Below are 15,111 nucleotides of genomic sequence, written 5' to 3' on the forward strand. Positions count from 1 at the left end.
GAAGTTATGGATATGAACAACATAGCAACCAGTACAATTATGGAGACACTTACTGATGGTTTAATGTTTATTTTTCAGTAGCTATTTGACTTGGACTAGTGCCTACTTACATTAACAAAAATAAAGCTGAAAGATTTTAGGCAGCTTTCAAAGCCTTGCAATAAATTTTGTGAAACAGCTTTTATTGTCCTTCGGTTTTAGTAGTTTCTTATAGAAATAACTCAAGAAAAGATGAACAAACATTTGAATCCCTATTACCATTCCTTGGGGGACCAGAAACAAAATCTTCCTTTTCTGGGAGCAAGATCTCATGATAACTTCCTGATTATTTTATATGTCTAAGATACTCAGGCTCTCTTGTGTGATAGAATTGTATAGTGTGGGGGTGGGAAGCTTTTAAGTTTTAAATAGCAAATTTTTCAACTTGTGCTAATCATTTGTTGATAAATCTTAGTTATCAAAATGGATTTGTGGTGCAATGTTCATGATAAGTCCATGTACTATATTTCTGCAGTATATTAAATTAGTAGGAATGCTGTATGAAGCTTGACTTGACCTGAAAATGTAAACCAATGGGCATATGGTCTGCATTAATTCTCTGTATTTAAAATAACGTGGTAAAATAAAACATTTCTCTAGTACAAAAAAAAAGTTTTGGGTGCGGGAGAAAGACAGTGATTACTATCATTTATGGACGTGAAAATGATGGAAGTGTCTGGCATTTTGCCCCTTGTTTGAACATTAAAAGCATTATATAGCCCAGTGTGGAGAAAATTTTGTCATTAAAAGTTGTGGGGTTTGCTGCAAAATAAGGTTTTAATAAGAACAGGTTTGTGGATATGCTGCAGAGTTAGTAGTAACTCTGATAGCTTTTTGTTTTCCATTATATTTAAAATGGGTCAGATTGAGATATTCTATAAATAAGGAGGAGAATCCAAGCACCGGATAGAGTGTATGCTCAGTGAATGTGTTCAACATCCTTGTCTGGGTGTTTATTCATTGACGTTTATTCATTGTATTCACCAATCATAGTGTAATTGTTTTTGCAATAAACCGTACCCTGTGTTTGAAGAAAGTACTAATTCATAATATCTTTTAAGGGTACATTTTAAAAGGATTGTATAATGCTCTTGCTACAGGACATTTACTGACTTGAAAATGTCATCCCATACAGCAAATTTAATCAAGAGAGGCAGCAGAGAAACTGGTCACATTCATCTGTGGTGTAACAGGTTATCCCAGGACAGAGTTCAGCTCCTTATTGTTAATGGGATTTTTGAAAAGAATTGAGTCATATTGTGGTAAAGTTGTTTATAAACGTTGCAGAAAAGGATTACTGTAGCCTGTTCTGGGGAAAATTAGTATTGTAGTTTGGATGAAGAAATCCCATTTAATAAAAAGGTATAACACTGATAACTTTGATCAGTGTTTTTGTCCTTAGAATTAAAGTCATAGCCTTATGATATTCTGAGTGGCTTCTGTGAGGTGTCCCTAACCATTTTTAATGTAAGAACTCGAATAAAATAAAAGCCATTCTTTGGGAATTAAGGAACTAAATCCTCAACTGGGGTAAGTTGTAGCTCCACTGACTTAAATTAAACTATGGCAATTTACAAAAACCGAGGATCTGTCCCAAGGTCACTCATAACCTTGTCAGATCAAGGTCTTATTAGTTAGCAGTGATTTCAAACACCAGTTTTTTTCTTTTCTTTTCCAGTCTTGTCATGTCTTTTGTTAAATGGGATTTGTTCACTCAAACCATGTGAGGAGTTAGTAAAAATTAATGGAGCTCATTATCTTATCAGAGGTCTTCACTACTCAAGACTGTACTAGTCAGAGAATGTGACTGAGGATAAAATAAGTATTTTTAAGAATACCATTATGAAAAAGGAACAGTTGAGAATGTGGAATGACAGTTGTATCTGCTACAGACAGTGTTCGTCAAAGATTCGTTCTGCTTATGCACTGCTTGGAAAGTTTATTTGTACTGTGCAAGGTTTGCGTTGTTTTAGGTGGTCTGTGGTGTGAAGCAGTAGGTGGTACAATTGGGCACTAGGGGATCATATTCTACTTTGTGTCCCCTTGTGCCCTCATATACTTTTGAGATTTTTGCTTGTTTTAAATGCACTCCCACAGGAGTAGAAAATGAATAAATGGGATAAGGGAAGGTTTAAAACCAGCAGAATTAAAGCTAACACTAAGCATGTTTAATAAACTTATTGAGGCTGAGAACCATTCAAAGCTTATCCATTATGTACCCCACACGATCTGTGAAATATGATTTATTTTACGAGCGGGTCCACTGACTAAATTTGTGATAGAAAAATTGCATAAAATTGGAGAGTTTCAGCCATCAGTTATTAAGGTTGACTATTTTCATAAATAAGATGCACGTACCATTTTAATATCACTGTGCATGTCACACCTTTGTAAACAATAAATGAACAATACTTTAAGTACTTAGTATTGCATGATGAGGGCAGCTGTTCACACCAGGCATACATATATTCACTTAATTTACGACTGATTTTTAAACTCTCCCTAAAATGCTTCTTGGCTCTTACATCCTGGGAAGACGCTCCAGATTTGCACTTGTGTCTGGTCTTGTGGCAGTTCATTGCAACTTCAGACATGGATTTATATCTTCACCATAACAGGTGAAACATTAATGTTAGTTGGCCACTTTAAATGAAATCTAGTTTAGAGTTCAGCGGGCTAAAAATGTGAGGTAGTGTGCTCATCCTTTGAGCTTTGAGATTTTTTTTAAAAAAAGTATTTATTTATACAACCATGAGTGGAAAAAATATTTCCAATGTATCTTTAAAAAAATCCATGATAATACTAAGTCTCATCTCTGCCAAGTATTTCTTTTTAAGATCATATTTTTTTTCAGAAGATAGACCACTAAATCTCACTACTTTTCTAAGGTCATGTAGTAGAGCTACTCCAAGTCAAGATACAAGCAGCTTCCCAGACTGAGATTCAATATGTAACTGATTAAAATGCATGCTGACTGAGGGATAAAGGCTAATATTAGCATAAGCGCTCTTATCCTTGTAGATCATTGCACCCTAGACTTTGCAATTATTGCAGGTCTGCTGAGTAGCCAAAATTCATGATCTGGAAGGCCTTAAGGTCTGATTCAAAGCATATTGAAATCAATGGAAATATTCCTATTGTCTTTAATGGCTTTGGTTCAAGCCCAGAACTGAGGTTGGGGTTTTCAAAGGAGCCTAACGACACTGGGTGCCTCAATCCCATTAAAAGTAAGTGGACTTTGGGTGCTTAATTGGCATATGTCCCTTTGAAAAATCTCTCTTGAGCCTTTAGGTAGCTAAAAGACAGTAAAATTATAATTGTATTCTTGAATGCCGTTTACTCATATTATTTTATCTTTGCAGATAGATTTATAACACAAAGCAATGCTATTTATAAGAGGGACCTACAGCATTTCAGTTAACATGTATAGAAGGAATAAAGTAATTGCTGTATTAATAATATTTATTTGTATTACAGTAGTGACTAGGAACCCTAGTCATGGACTAGGGCCCCATTGTGCTAGGCACTGTACAAACACAGAACAAAAAACCCCCCAACAGTCCCTGCCCCAAAGAGTTTACAATCTAAGACTACAAATGGCAGATGGATACAGACTGGGTATACATACCCAGAATTATCAGTTGGGAGATGAAATGTAGTGAGTTTTATTTGCAAGATTATCAGTCAGAGTTTTAGATTTGCTGTCACGGGTTTACTTTTTGCTCTTTCATCTCTCCTGACAATTTGCTCTGGGTTCACCTTTTTCATATCGGTTCTGATCTGTTTAAGTATGCCGACCCAGGAAGCTGTGCTTCCTTTTCTTCTGAGCAACACATGGCAGGCATTTTCCGAAAGTCATTATTTGTTCTGCTAACATATCTGGCAGCTCTGACATTACAAAGATTCATATAATGTGTCTCTTACATTTTGGCTTTTCTCATAATAGAGATTGCTTGTGTTCTTCTGCTTGTTTCATTAATCTTTATTAAATAAAGATGTAGGCTGTATTTAATTGAATGTTTTCTTTTGGCAGTAGAACAAGTCTAAAGGTGTTTCTCATTAATTTGTTATTCAGTAGGGATATCCATCTATCTGGATTGAATTTGTGACATACTTAGTTCTTATTTGTAGAAATGCCTGTGTTGAACACATTTTCTGTGTTTTGCTCAGAATATCCTATACAGACTGACATTATGTCATTTGTCATGTGGGAATCTAACTACAGGGAATTGGTCTTTGTTGACAGCATGTCTCCATTTTGCTTCCCTTCCCCCCCCCCCCATACAATGTGTTTTATATTTAATCTTATAAAATATTATCTTGCTAGTGGATTGTGAAGAAGTGCAGAAACAGTGGTTTTGTTTTTGTTTAGCATATTAATATTTTGGACAATATTTTGGCATAAGAAATGCTGACATTCATTTTTATAGGAATGTCCAATTTAGAGTTTCCTTTGGCAATTAATTAAAGGGACATCAATTTGAAAGCCAGTCTTTTTTTTTTTTTTTTAAAGGCTCAAACTGTTTAAATGACTGACCCTGCTTGGGAAACAGTGAAACTTGACAAAACACAGAGTTGTGAAAGGCATGAAACAAAACAAAACAGAAAAATCATGGAAAGTGTGTTTTCAGTAATCTCTCTATCATATTTGTAGATGTTATTTTTAACAATAGAAGGTTGAGAATAAACTCCAGCAGATGTGATTTTTAAGTTGGTGTCCCTTTAAATGACAGTGTTGCAAAAACATTTTACTTTACTGGTATCTGTTTGCCCTTAGTGCTTACATACAACTCGTAGGCAAAGAGTACTGTTTTTTATACATCTGTAAGGAATTCTGTCATCTTACCATTGGGAACCCTTAAATAAGCAAACAAAGAGTGGCTAAATACGGTTGCAGTACCTATGCGGGAACAGCACAAAATCATAAATGTTAAGAAATTATGACACATGGGGGCTTTTTAGGGGGCAAACATCTTCATTTGGTTTGTCAGCTTTCTTAACATTTATGAAGAGTCTGTCTGTTATAAGTCTAGCAAAAAAATACCACTTTCATTTGATGCAAAAGGAAAAACTATTTCATGGCTAACGTGGCATTATAAATCTAGAGATGGAAAAGACATACTTAACATCTTTACCGTACCAGTGCAGGAGTGTTCTCTACTGTAGAAAGTATTTTCTAGCTTCTTGTGTAGTTAATTTTAAATATTTCAAACGTCAGACCTTTGACAACTTCACTTGTGACACTACTCTGTAGTTCTAATAACGTTCACTGTTATGAAGTGTTTCTTGATTTTTTTTTCAGCCTAAATTTTTCCCTTCCTAATATTTTGTCTTGTTAATCATAATTTTACCCTTTTGGATACCCTAAAGGATTCCTTTACTTCATTAACAGAATTGTGCTTAAAAAAAAAAAGTCTGTCTTGGGTGACAAAAGTCCTCAAGCAGTTTTGGGATTTGACTTGTGTGGCAATAGTTAGAACATTTTGTGTCTGTGGACTCTTAATAGTAGCTTGCTTTGCAAAACTTTTTTGCTCTTATATTTGCAAATGTTGTTATCCTTTTATCTCTTGTGATATATTTCAAGATGAGCACCTTTCATTAGGATAGGTCAGATGGGATTTCTCCTGTGTCCCTGACTGGTTGACCCCCATCTCATATGAGCAGGAATGCCACCCCATCTAGGCAGAATTAGTTTACATGTGGGGTTTTTCACACAAGAGCTGCTGTATTTTGATTGAGTTCTGTGATCCATATCTCCATCTGAGTTCTGATCACCATATTTGGGGTCAGAAAGGAATTTTCCTCCAGGGCAGATTGGCAGAGGCCCTGGGTTTTTTTTGCCTTCCTCTGCAGCGTGGGGCACTGGTCACTTGCTGGAAGACTCTCTGCACCTTGAAGTCTTTAAACCATCATTTGAGGACGTCAGTGGCTCAGACACAAGTTTGATACAGGAGTGGGTGGGTGAGATTCTGTAGCCTGCGTTGTGCAGGAGGTCAGACTAGATGATCATAATGGTCCCTTCTGACCTTAAAGTCTATGATTCTATGATCCAACTCATAGACTTTAAGGTCAGAAGGGATCATCGTGATCATCTAGTCTGACTTCCTGCACATTGCAGGACACAGAACGTCACCCACTCCTGTAATAGACCCCTAGCCTCTGGCTGAGTTACCGAAGTCCTCAAGTCATGGTTTAAAGACTTCAAGTTATAGAGACTCCACCATTTACACTAGTTTATACCTGCAAGTGACCCGTTCCCCATGCTGCTGAGGAAGGTGAAAACCCCCCAGTGCCTCTGCCAATCTGACCGGGAAGAAAATTCCTTTCCGACCCCAAATATGGTGATCAGTTAGACCCTGAACATGTGGGCAAGACCCATCAGGCAGATACCTGGGAAAGAATTCTCTGTACTAATTCAGTTGGAAAAATCTGGGAGAAGAAATATTTTCTCTGTCCTTGTGTCTGTCAGGAAGTGTCATAGTGCATTCTCCAGGTGAAACTTTCTCTGATATAAGTTCACTTTTGTTACATCGGATTGAAACCTTGTCCTGGACAAAGGCTGTCTCATACAGTCGCTTCTGCAATAATTCCTCCAGCTTGTGGGAAGTGCACTAGTTTTATCCTGACATAATTGTTATCTTTCAGTTTGGCTAGGGGAATTTTCTTTTGACAACTGCATTCTCTTTTGTTGCTCTGTACTGAAATATTGTCCTGTACTCACCCCTAAGCTTCTAGTATTAGTAACGTCTGGAATTCTGTCAACTATGACTGTGAACTGCTTTATTATTTCGTATTAGCCTCGTCTTCATCTCATCCTCCTATCATATGTCACTTTCAGCATAATGGCTCCTCACAACTTAAAGAAAATCAGACTCAGGAACAGCAGCATCCTGCGCATGGTATAGTTGACATATGTAGTTTTGAACACTCTCACACTGTATGCAGTTGTTTGCATAAATCAAAAGAGAAAGATGGATGGTTGACTGTGTCCTCTCTCACCCCGGCTTCATATCCTGGAGATAATGGGAATGTTGCATGTGGTAAGAAGTTTAGTTATATACTCTGCGTTGCTTGCTGCATAAATGTAATTGTGCAGGACTTTCTGAAAAACAGCGTGCTAATTGTAGCCAGTAAAGATCTATGCCTTTCTCCACCTGAGTTTGGCCCATCACATCTGGAGGGAGCTGGGATTGCTGGAGTAATACCATGGAGTTCACTATGTATATAGAATCATAGAAGTGTAGGGTTGGAAAGGACTTCAAGAAGTTATCTAGTCCATCCCCAGCTGAGGCAGGATGTAAGCTGTGCCAGACTTTTTAAGCATTCTACATGTGGTGCAAGATGGATGCCGGCCTGCATTTGACGCCAGCAGACTAGTGAACTTGTTCTTCGATACTTGTTTCATACCATGTCTCTTTTCCTGCTCATGGGAGAGGAAGGACAATAAATTAATAACAGGGCTCCTCAGTGGATAGAGGATGGCTTGTCAGCATGAATCAGGACAGTGGCAGCTGTAGCCTGGGGAGAGGAAATTGTGGCCAGCACTGACATAAATGGCTGTGTTGAATATACAAGCTGTTCTCCAGTGCGCGTTCAGAGTTTGTGTTCAGTGCAGCGTAAGACAGTTGGTATGTACTGTACAAATCATATTCAATAATGTTTTGGCAGTGACAACTGTGGGGCAGTACTTGGGGACTAGACTGGCAGCGGTTGCTGCTTCTCTGTTGACTTTCTTGTCACCATGTTGATGATGTGACTGACTGACTGCTTTGAAGTGTGTGAATGAAACAAATATGGCCTATAACGGCAGGGTCCTGAAAGGCACTGAGCTTCCTTTGGGAAGTGAGAACGGAGGATGTGCAGTGCCTGAGAGGATCAGGCCCTACAGCTGTAACCTGTGGGGTGGAGATTTGGAATTGTGGAACATCCTTCCCCCATTTATTTAGAAATTCCACTTGACAGGACTCTAAGGACTCCCATGGTTTTAAAGCAAAATCAGTAGAGAAATAAATCCTTCAGCAGTTGCACATCTAATAATTATTTCTTAAATTTATGTAAAGCTGAGAATTCCCTAAATCATGATATTTAATTTAACCTCCTCCAAACAAAGCAATACCCACGAACAAAATAAAAACAAACTTAGTGAATTTGTTAAATGCCTAGAACAAATGTAACATTGTGTCTAAACTTTGTCCATTCAAGACTGTATGTAATATTAGCATGGAACCTATTTTCAGAAGTAAGCATGTGCAATTGCGTGCATACATATATGTGTATTGACTTTATGAGTGGAAATGCACATTGGGTATTTGCGCAAACACAAGGCCAAACTGATTATGTGCATAGTAAACATCTATTTTTATTCACAACACATTTGTTACTTGCATGCATATGCTGCGAGGTCTGCTCAGATGTGTGCCCCGACTTTGAAAAATAGGCCCTACACATTTTAAAAAACAAAATTTCCTGTATAGGCACATGCTCAGACATACGCACATTCATTCACGCTTGTGGCTAAATCCTCATTTGTTTGTGATCTGTGCAGTTAACTAGGACAAAAACATGTATCCTTTTGTCTCTTGTCTGTCTAGAGAGGGACGATTAGATCTTTTAACCTTACAATTAGTTATTCATCCCTTAACTCTTAAGGTTGGATAGCCATCTCTTTTCCAGGCAGTTTCCAACCCCATATTGCCTGTGACTAGGCAAACCAAAAGTGGATTTTGGCCCCGTACTGGCTTTACCAGTTCAGAATCCAAGTCCAAAATATAATTCTGTACTCACATCCCTTTTTTATTATATCTTTCTACTAGTTAAACTTTGCATGGCACCAGCTGGTTTTAACCTTGCAGCTGGCACATAGCAATGAGCAATGTATAGGTGTAAAAAAAATCATTGGGAGAACTTTTATTCTAACATATGAAGGCTCTTAGAAAACTTTAAAAAAACTTTGCTGGTCATCTTTAAAAGTATAGAATGAGCATTTTGAGGGATGGTTATTTGTCCTCATCAGAATAGTATTGTAAGGAGTTTTTATGGTTGTTCTACATCCTAAATGTTTAATTTTCAGATGTTTCCTGTTTGTGAAAACATTTGTATGAATAGACATGTTGAGATGTCTGTCCTCTGTTAATAATTGAGGCCGATGCTTTTTGTTCTTCATAATTTCTCACTTATTTTCAGTGTGGTTCACTGTCCAGTCACTTAGTTGTTTTGACTGTTTTTCTTTTGTTTTTGAAGTGGACCCAAACACATTGAAATGATTTTGGTGCTACTGTTCAGAAGATAACAGCACATATTGTTGGAGCCTGTCGTAGCATTTTTGGGTTGATTTTTGAAAAATTGTGTGTCCTTATGTCCAGAAAGTAAATGATTATTTTTCTTAAATAAAAGTGTTTTGCTTTTTTTTGAGGGGAGAGGTTGGAGAGAGTGAGCGGGCTGCCCAGCTTTTTATGTCCTGCTAGTCTTCTGCTGCAGGAAAACTGCTTATGCTGGCATCTAGGCATAGATACAAACATTAAAAAATATTTTTTTCAAGGCACAATTCAAATGAAATGAATTTTGTGTACATTCTAATGAATTTTAGCATGCGTGTAGGTCTTGGAAAAGGCTATCTAATGCCATTTTACTGATGTGGAAACTAAGATAGAAAGGTTGTGACTTGATTAAGGCCACAAATGGAATTGGTGCTAGAGATGGGATTGGAACAGAGGAGCCCCCAATGTGATTCTCCAGACCAGGCTGCTTCTCTGCTACGGACTTGCTTCATTATGGCTAGAGGACATAGCAGCAGCTCAGCAGAGGAGCTAATGTATCTGGAAGAAGCTGGTTGTGAGGGAGCTTATAGAAGTCCTAATGTCATCAGTGGCAATTTAGGCTGCTCCAGAGATTAGTCTGGGATCTTCCCTCAGCATTTATGGAAGGGACAATTCATTTTGGTCTACCCACAGTTTTTGTACCACTATAACTATGTTTGTTGGGGCGTGTTTGTGTGAATTTTTTATTGATAGAGCTATAAAGGGACTGTATACAGATTCAGTTTGTGAAGACCTTGGCTTGGCACCTAGAAATGTAGATGTAAAAGGCATAATTGCAGACATTTAAAGGAAGTATTTCTCTTGCAGCAACACAAATATCTCATTGTATTATGTTCTAACAATAGGATATAATCACAATTTATGGTAAAATGAAAACAAAGTCATATAATGGAGTGTCAGGCAATCTTAATATATGTATATATATCTCCTATAATAAATGCTTCCTTTCTAATGTCTGATACTATAGTGAGGTCTGTTCTAAAAGAAGGAAAGGGTAGGTAAAGATAGTCTTCAGATGTGCTACCTCTTTAAGAGCTTGTTTAGACGAACAGTCAATTTTATCTCGCACTAGCCTGCTGCTCTTCGGCTGTCTGTGTGGACCCTGCTGCCTTGTGCTAAATGTTCCCTAGAGCACTTTGATCTACCTTGCTTTGAAACTGGAGTAGCTTAAGAGTGCACTAGAATGTTTAGTGCACAGCAGCAGGGTCCAATGGACAGTTGGTGTGCAGCAGGCCAGTATGAGCGATAGTGGAAGATTCTGTGATTGTTGCTAAGAGGAGAAGTTGTGGGGTAAGCAGAGCCAAGGAGGAAATCAGCGTGCGTCTTCTCTCTGCTGCTTCTAAAGATAAGTAATACCGAAGTGTTCGTTAATTATTTATAATTATTGATAGAGTTGAGGAAAAATTGTTTTTTCAAAAACGCATTGTGACAATAAATGGTAGGATTTCTTTCTAAGAGGTCAGTTTTGTCACCCTTAATCACATCAAACCATATCTTACTCTGTGAGTCGCCCAGTGAAATCAGTTGGAGTAAAGTACCACTGTGAAGTAAGGTTGGAAGAATTAGGCCCATAGTGAATAGCACAGGAGTGTTGCGATTGAATTAAGTGGGGCCTGGATTTCACCATATAGTTAAAATTCTTCCCGTCAAGACATCCAGAGACACATTGACCCAGAGAGCACATTATTGACCTCCTGGAATAGAAAACACCATTTAGTCTAAAGAAGGGCAGTATGTGTAAATATAAGACTGCAGTATTTATTTGTTTCTTGTCTGCATAACCTAGAGAACACATGTATAGAAACAGATGAGAAATTTAATTTTATGCGTTCTTTCTTTCCCAAAGTAGTAAACTTTATCTCCTTGGTATGTGTAATGGTTTGCATTTTAAATAGTTCTTTCTGTTTTTAGGTTATGGTCAGACTGGTCCAGCGTTTCAGCGAGCAGGTTATGACTCTGTTGCAGCGGCTGTTTCTGGTCTTATGCATATCACAGGGCCGGAGGTACTTAACTTTATTGTAAATTTAGTAAAGACCTTTTTCCGTGCACTGAAGCTTTGTGCTGTACTTAATAAAATGGCCTGTAGAAATAAAAAGAATTAAGGAGGTTGGTATCTGGAAAAATGAAATATAAGCTTTGATTTAAGATGGAAGAATGAGTCAGCAATTGAAGTCTCTTGAAGAAGTGTTCTCCCACAACAGGACTATATTGGCAAAAGCCTGGAATTTAGAATTAGCTTATAATAAAATAATAGATTCTAGAAACAAGCTAGAAAGTGACCTTGGTTCTTGGTGGGTACGTATATGGAGTGTATGCAGCTAGAAAAGCATTCTGGAATGAAGAGTCTTAAATGTCATATTCAAAATCTTAAAATAAACAAAATGAAGGAATTTAAGTAATCTAGCTAAAGTATTTCTAAGGTTCTGTCCCTTGGTATTTAAATGTATAATATGTGTGAAAAGGGACATTGAAAGATCCAGTAATCAGCATGAGTTTGAATAAATTGTCAGTGGCTTAGTGTGGCAAAGCTCTGACCGTGGGTCCCGCGCTTCTAGGTGGTGTATGCTAGCCTCAGTGGCTCACTGCGACCCTCCACGTAGCCCTTCTCTCTGTAGGGCCAGGGTTATAGTCTACTGAGCCCTTTTCATCATAAGCCAGCAAGGAGGTTGTTGTGAGAACTCCCACAGTCTTTGTTGTCCCTAGGGGCTTGTTTCAGAACAGTTTAGCCTCCTGTCCTGACAGGGGCCTGACTTCCCCTCCCAGGAGGTGTTCCTGTCAGGGCTGGCTCCAGCATTTCTGCCGCCCCAAGCAAAAAAATAAAGCCGCGATAGGCAGCAGCAGTTCAGTGGCAGGTCCTTCGCTCCTAGAGGGAGTGAGGGACCTGCCGCCCCCGAATTGCCACAGGTGCCGCCCCTCTCCCTTGGCCGCCCCAAGCACCTGCTTGTTAAGCTGGTGCCGGCCCTGGTTCCTGTAGTGGTGGGTTGGGGGGAACCCGGGCCCACCCTCTACTCCGGATTCCGGCCCAGGGACCCTAATGGTAGCAGCTGTTGGCAGCCAACCTTTCATTGCCAGAGTTGCTACATTTCCCTGGGCCACTTCCCCACAGCTCTCCTGCTTCTCCACCCTTACCAATCACTTGAGGGTGTCTTTATTAACCAGCCCTTAAGCCACACTTCCTCTCCTCTGGCTCCCTGGCTCTTCTCTGCCTGACTGAAGTGAGCCCTTTTATAGTATCAGAGAGGTCTTAATTAGAGTCATGTGGTCATATTAGCTTAATGCCTCACCTGACTCTTTGCAAGTTAATTGTAGTCAGGTGTTCTCATTAGCCTGGAGCAGCCCCTGCTCTGGTCAGTCAGGGAACAGAAAACTGTTAATCCAGTGGCCAGTATATCTGCCTTCTGCTACTCTGCTGTACCCAACTGGCCTGGGTCTATCACACTTAGTCACCACAGATTAAGTGGTGAATAAAATATCCTATATAAATGCTGTGTTTTTGTTAATTATGACGTAACAGAAGTAGGGAAGGAACAGCCAGGCATCTCCTGCCCACACAAGCTCTCTGGCAGGATAAATGAAGAGCAATTCCCAGACAAATGGCTGTAAAAGGCAGAGGAGACATGAAGGAGATATTACCGCTAACCCTCTCCTGCAGAATCTGGGAATCAAGACCAAGAAAGCTACAGATTCCCTTCCTCCTCCAAACCTTTTTCTCCTGCCTGGATGAAGGTTTAAGTGAAGGGTGCCTCTTTCTGCACCTGACATTGAAACCCTCCCTATGCTGCACAGCAGGGGTTTCTGCCCATGCCTCGCTGCTACCTTAGTTAACCTGTACTGGGCACATGCTGTATGGTTGTGACAAATAAGTATCACTACTGTAATACTCCCTCCCTAGCCAAATCTCCAGTGTGCTCCGAGGAAGGGAAAACCTCACCCCTCTAGTTGCCAATTTGCAATGTGCAAGTGTGATTGGTGGGAACTAAGGGTCCCCGAGCTCTGCCCAAGCCCTACTCCTGCATGAGGCTGTTTTTACAGATGGGGCACCACTGTTCCTCATGCTAGCTAAGGTCCCAGAGGTATCTATCCCCAGCTGTCCAGCCATATCTCAAGAGCTCTCTCCTCCACTTTCCCAGCGAGTGAGGGGGATGGCTGGTATTTGGGTAACATAGATGCTCTTAACCACTGAAGTTTAATAAAAGGAATAATCCAACCATCAAGAACCTGGGAATGCCCCCAATATTTTGTGCTAGTCATTAAGAGGCCTGGATTTTGTATGTATGTAGTAAATAAAATCAATAAGACTGCATGGAATTAATACAAGAATGAAATGACCAATTTCAAAATTACAATAATAAATTATAAGTAAGTTCCCTGCCATAGGGAGCAGTGAAATTTGAGAAGAATTTGACTTGGAAATAGAGGCTCAGAATTAAAAATAGATGTTCAATAAGAAAGGGTTTGACAGCCAATCAGAGATGTCGGTCATGAAATGAGAACTATGAAGACCAAAAGCCTCTGAAAATACAGAAAAAGAAGTGTCTGTTTGAAAGTTTGCCAGAGAGCAGGGGTATGAAGCCTTGTGAACCTGTAATGATTTGGTGGACTTGGAGTGGCAGCAAGAAAAGTGCTGTAGCAGAAAAAGCAACTAACAAGAATATGGGAGAGGGGGCCTGTTGTCTCATAGACATGATTTCAGCAGAAACTCTAAGTTAAATTGAAAATTTATTGCCTTGTGTGTGGAGTTCATGAATGACTTTTGACATTTGTATATGAATGTTGACATTATTTAAAGTTATTTACCCCACTATTTAATAAGCAATTTATTCAGCTGTGATTGCTCTCTGATATCCTCTAAATCCAAATGTGAATGTGCACAAACTTGCCATTTTTGGGAAAGTGAGAAGGGAAGAGTAATAGGTGAGAGGAGTGGTGGCCTTGAGGTTAAGGCATTGGACTGCGGCTCAGGAAACCTAGGTTCCGTTCCTTTTTATGCCACAGACTTCCTGTGTGATTGTGGGAAAACCTCTTTATACCTTATTTGCTCATCTGTAAAATAAGGATAATCTTTCATTTCTCCTCCACCTTTTGCCTGTCATGTCTATTTAAATTGTAAGCTCTTTGGGGCCATGACCGTGTCCTACTATGTGTATGTAAAGCAAATTGCGCTGTGAGTCCTTGTTCTTGATTGGGGCCTCTAGATGCCACTCGAATACAAATAACTTGTATTAGATAGGCAGTAGAGAGCACATGCTGCCCAAGGACTTGTATTGGGCTTGTTTGGCAAGGAACAGGTCACAGAATTGAAAAGAAACAAGATGGTGGAATAAATACTGAAAGGCATCCTGAAAACTAATTTTGTTTTAGTTCATGTAATGGTGATGATGGTGACGACATGTCTTGTTGTTCCATTCTTGTTGTATAATACATACAGTATGTGGAATAGATCACCTGGCTGTGAGGTTCTCCTTCGAGTATGTTTCAGTCAGGATCCCACTGTAGGTGCACATATGCCTTGTGCCTGTGAGATTGGATTTTTTTTTAATAGCAGTGTTCATTGGGGCAGCTCATGAACCTCGTGTCACCTCATGCTTCTGTGTGAGGGCATAAAGGACAGACCAGGTGAAACTCTCCCTCAGTTCCCTCTTACCACCCATGGCAGTGAGGTGGAACCCACTGAGTATCCCACCTGCTATTTTTCTCTGAGGTTTAAACTCGTCTTCTAGATTAGTTTGTGAAGAAATACTTCACCCATCTTACC

The 15,111-nt window shown here is 39.4% G+C and overlaps 1 protein-coding gene across 2 annotated transcripts in view; it reads left to right on the forward strand.

Annotated features, from left to right (window-relative positions):
- Positions 1-15,111, forward strand: part of SUGCT (succinyl-CoA:glutarate-CoA transferase) — a 491,880-nt gene that overhangs the window by 39,996 nt on the left and 436,773 nt on the right. For both annotated transcript variants that reach the window (XM_034761248.1, XM_034761249.1), the window contains exon 7: positions 11,268-11,359. In XM_034761248.1, the coding sequence (XP_034617139.1) occupies positions 11,268-11,359 (92 nt within the window). The remainder of the gene's footprint in view (positions 1-11,267; positions 11,360-15,111) is intronic.

The sequence above is a fragment of the Trachemys scripta genome, chromosome 2 (assembly GCF_013100865.1).
Source record: "Trachemys scripta elegans isolate TJP31775 chromosome 2, CAS_Tse_1.0, whole genome shotgun sequence".
Classification (NCBI taxonomy): domain Eukaryota; kingdom Metazoa; phylum Chordata; order Testudines; family Emydidae; genus Trachemys; species Trachemys scripta.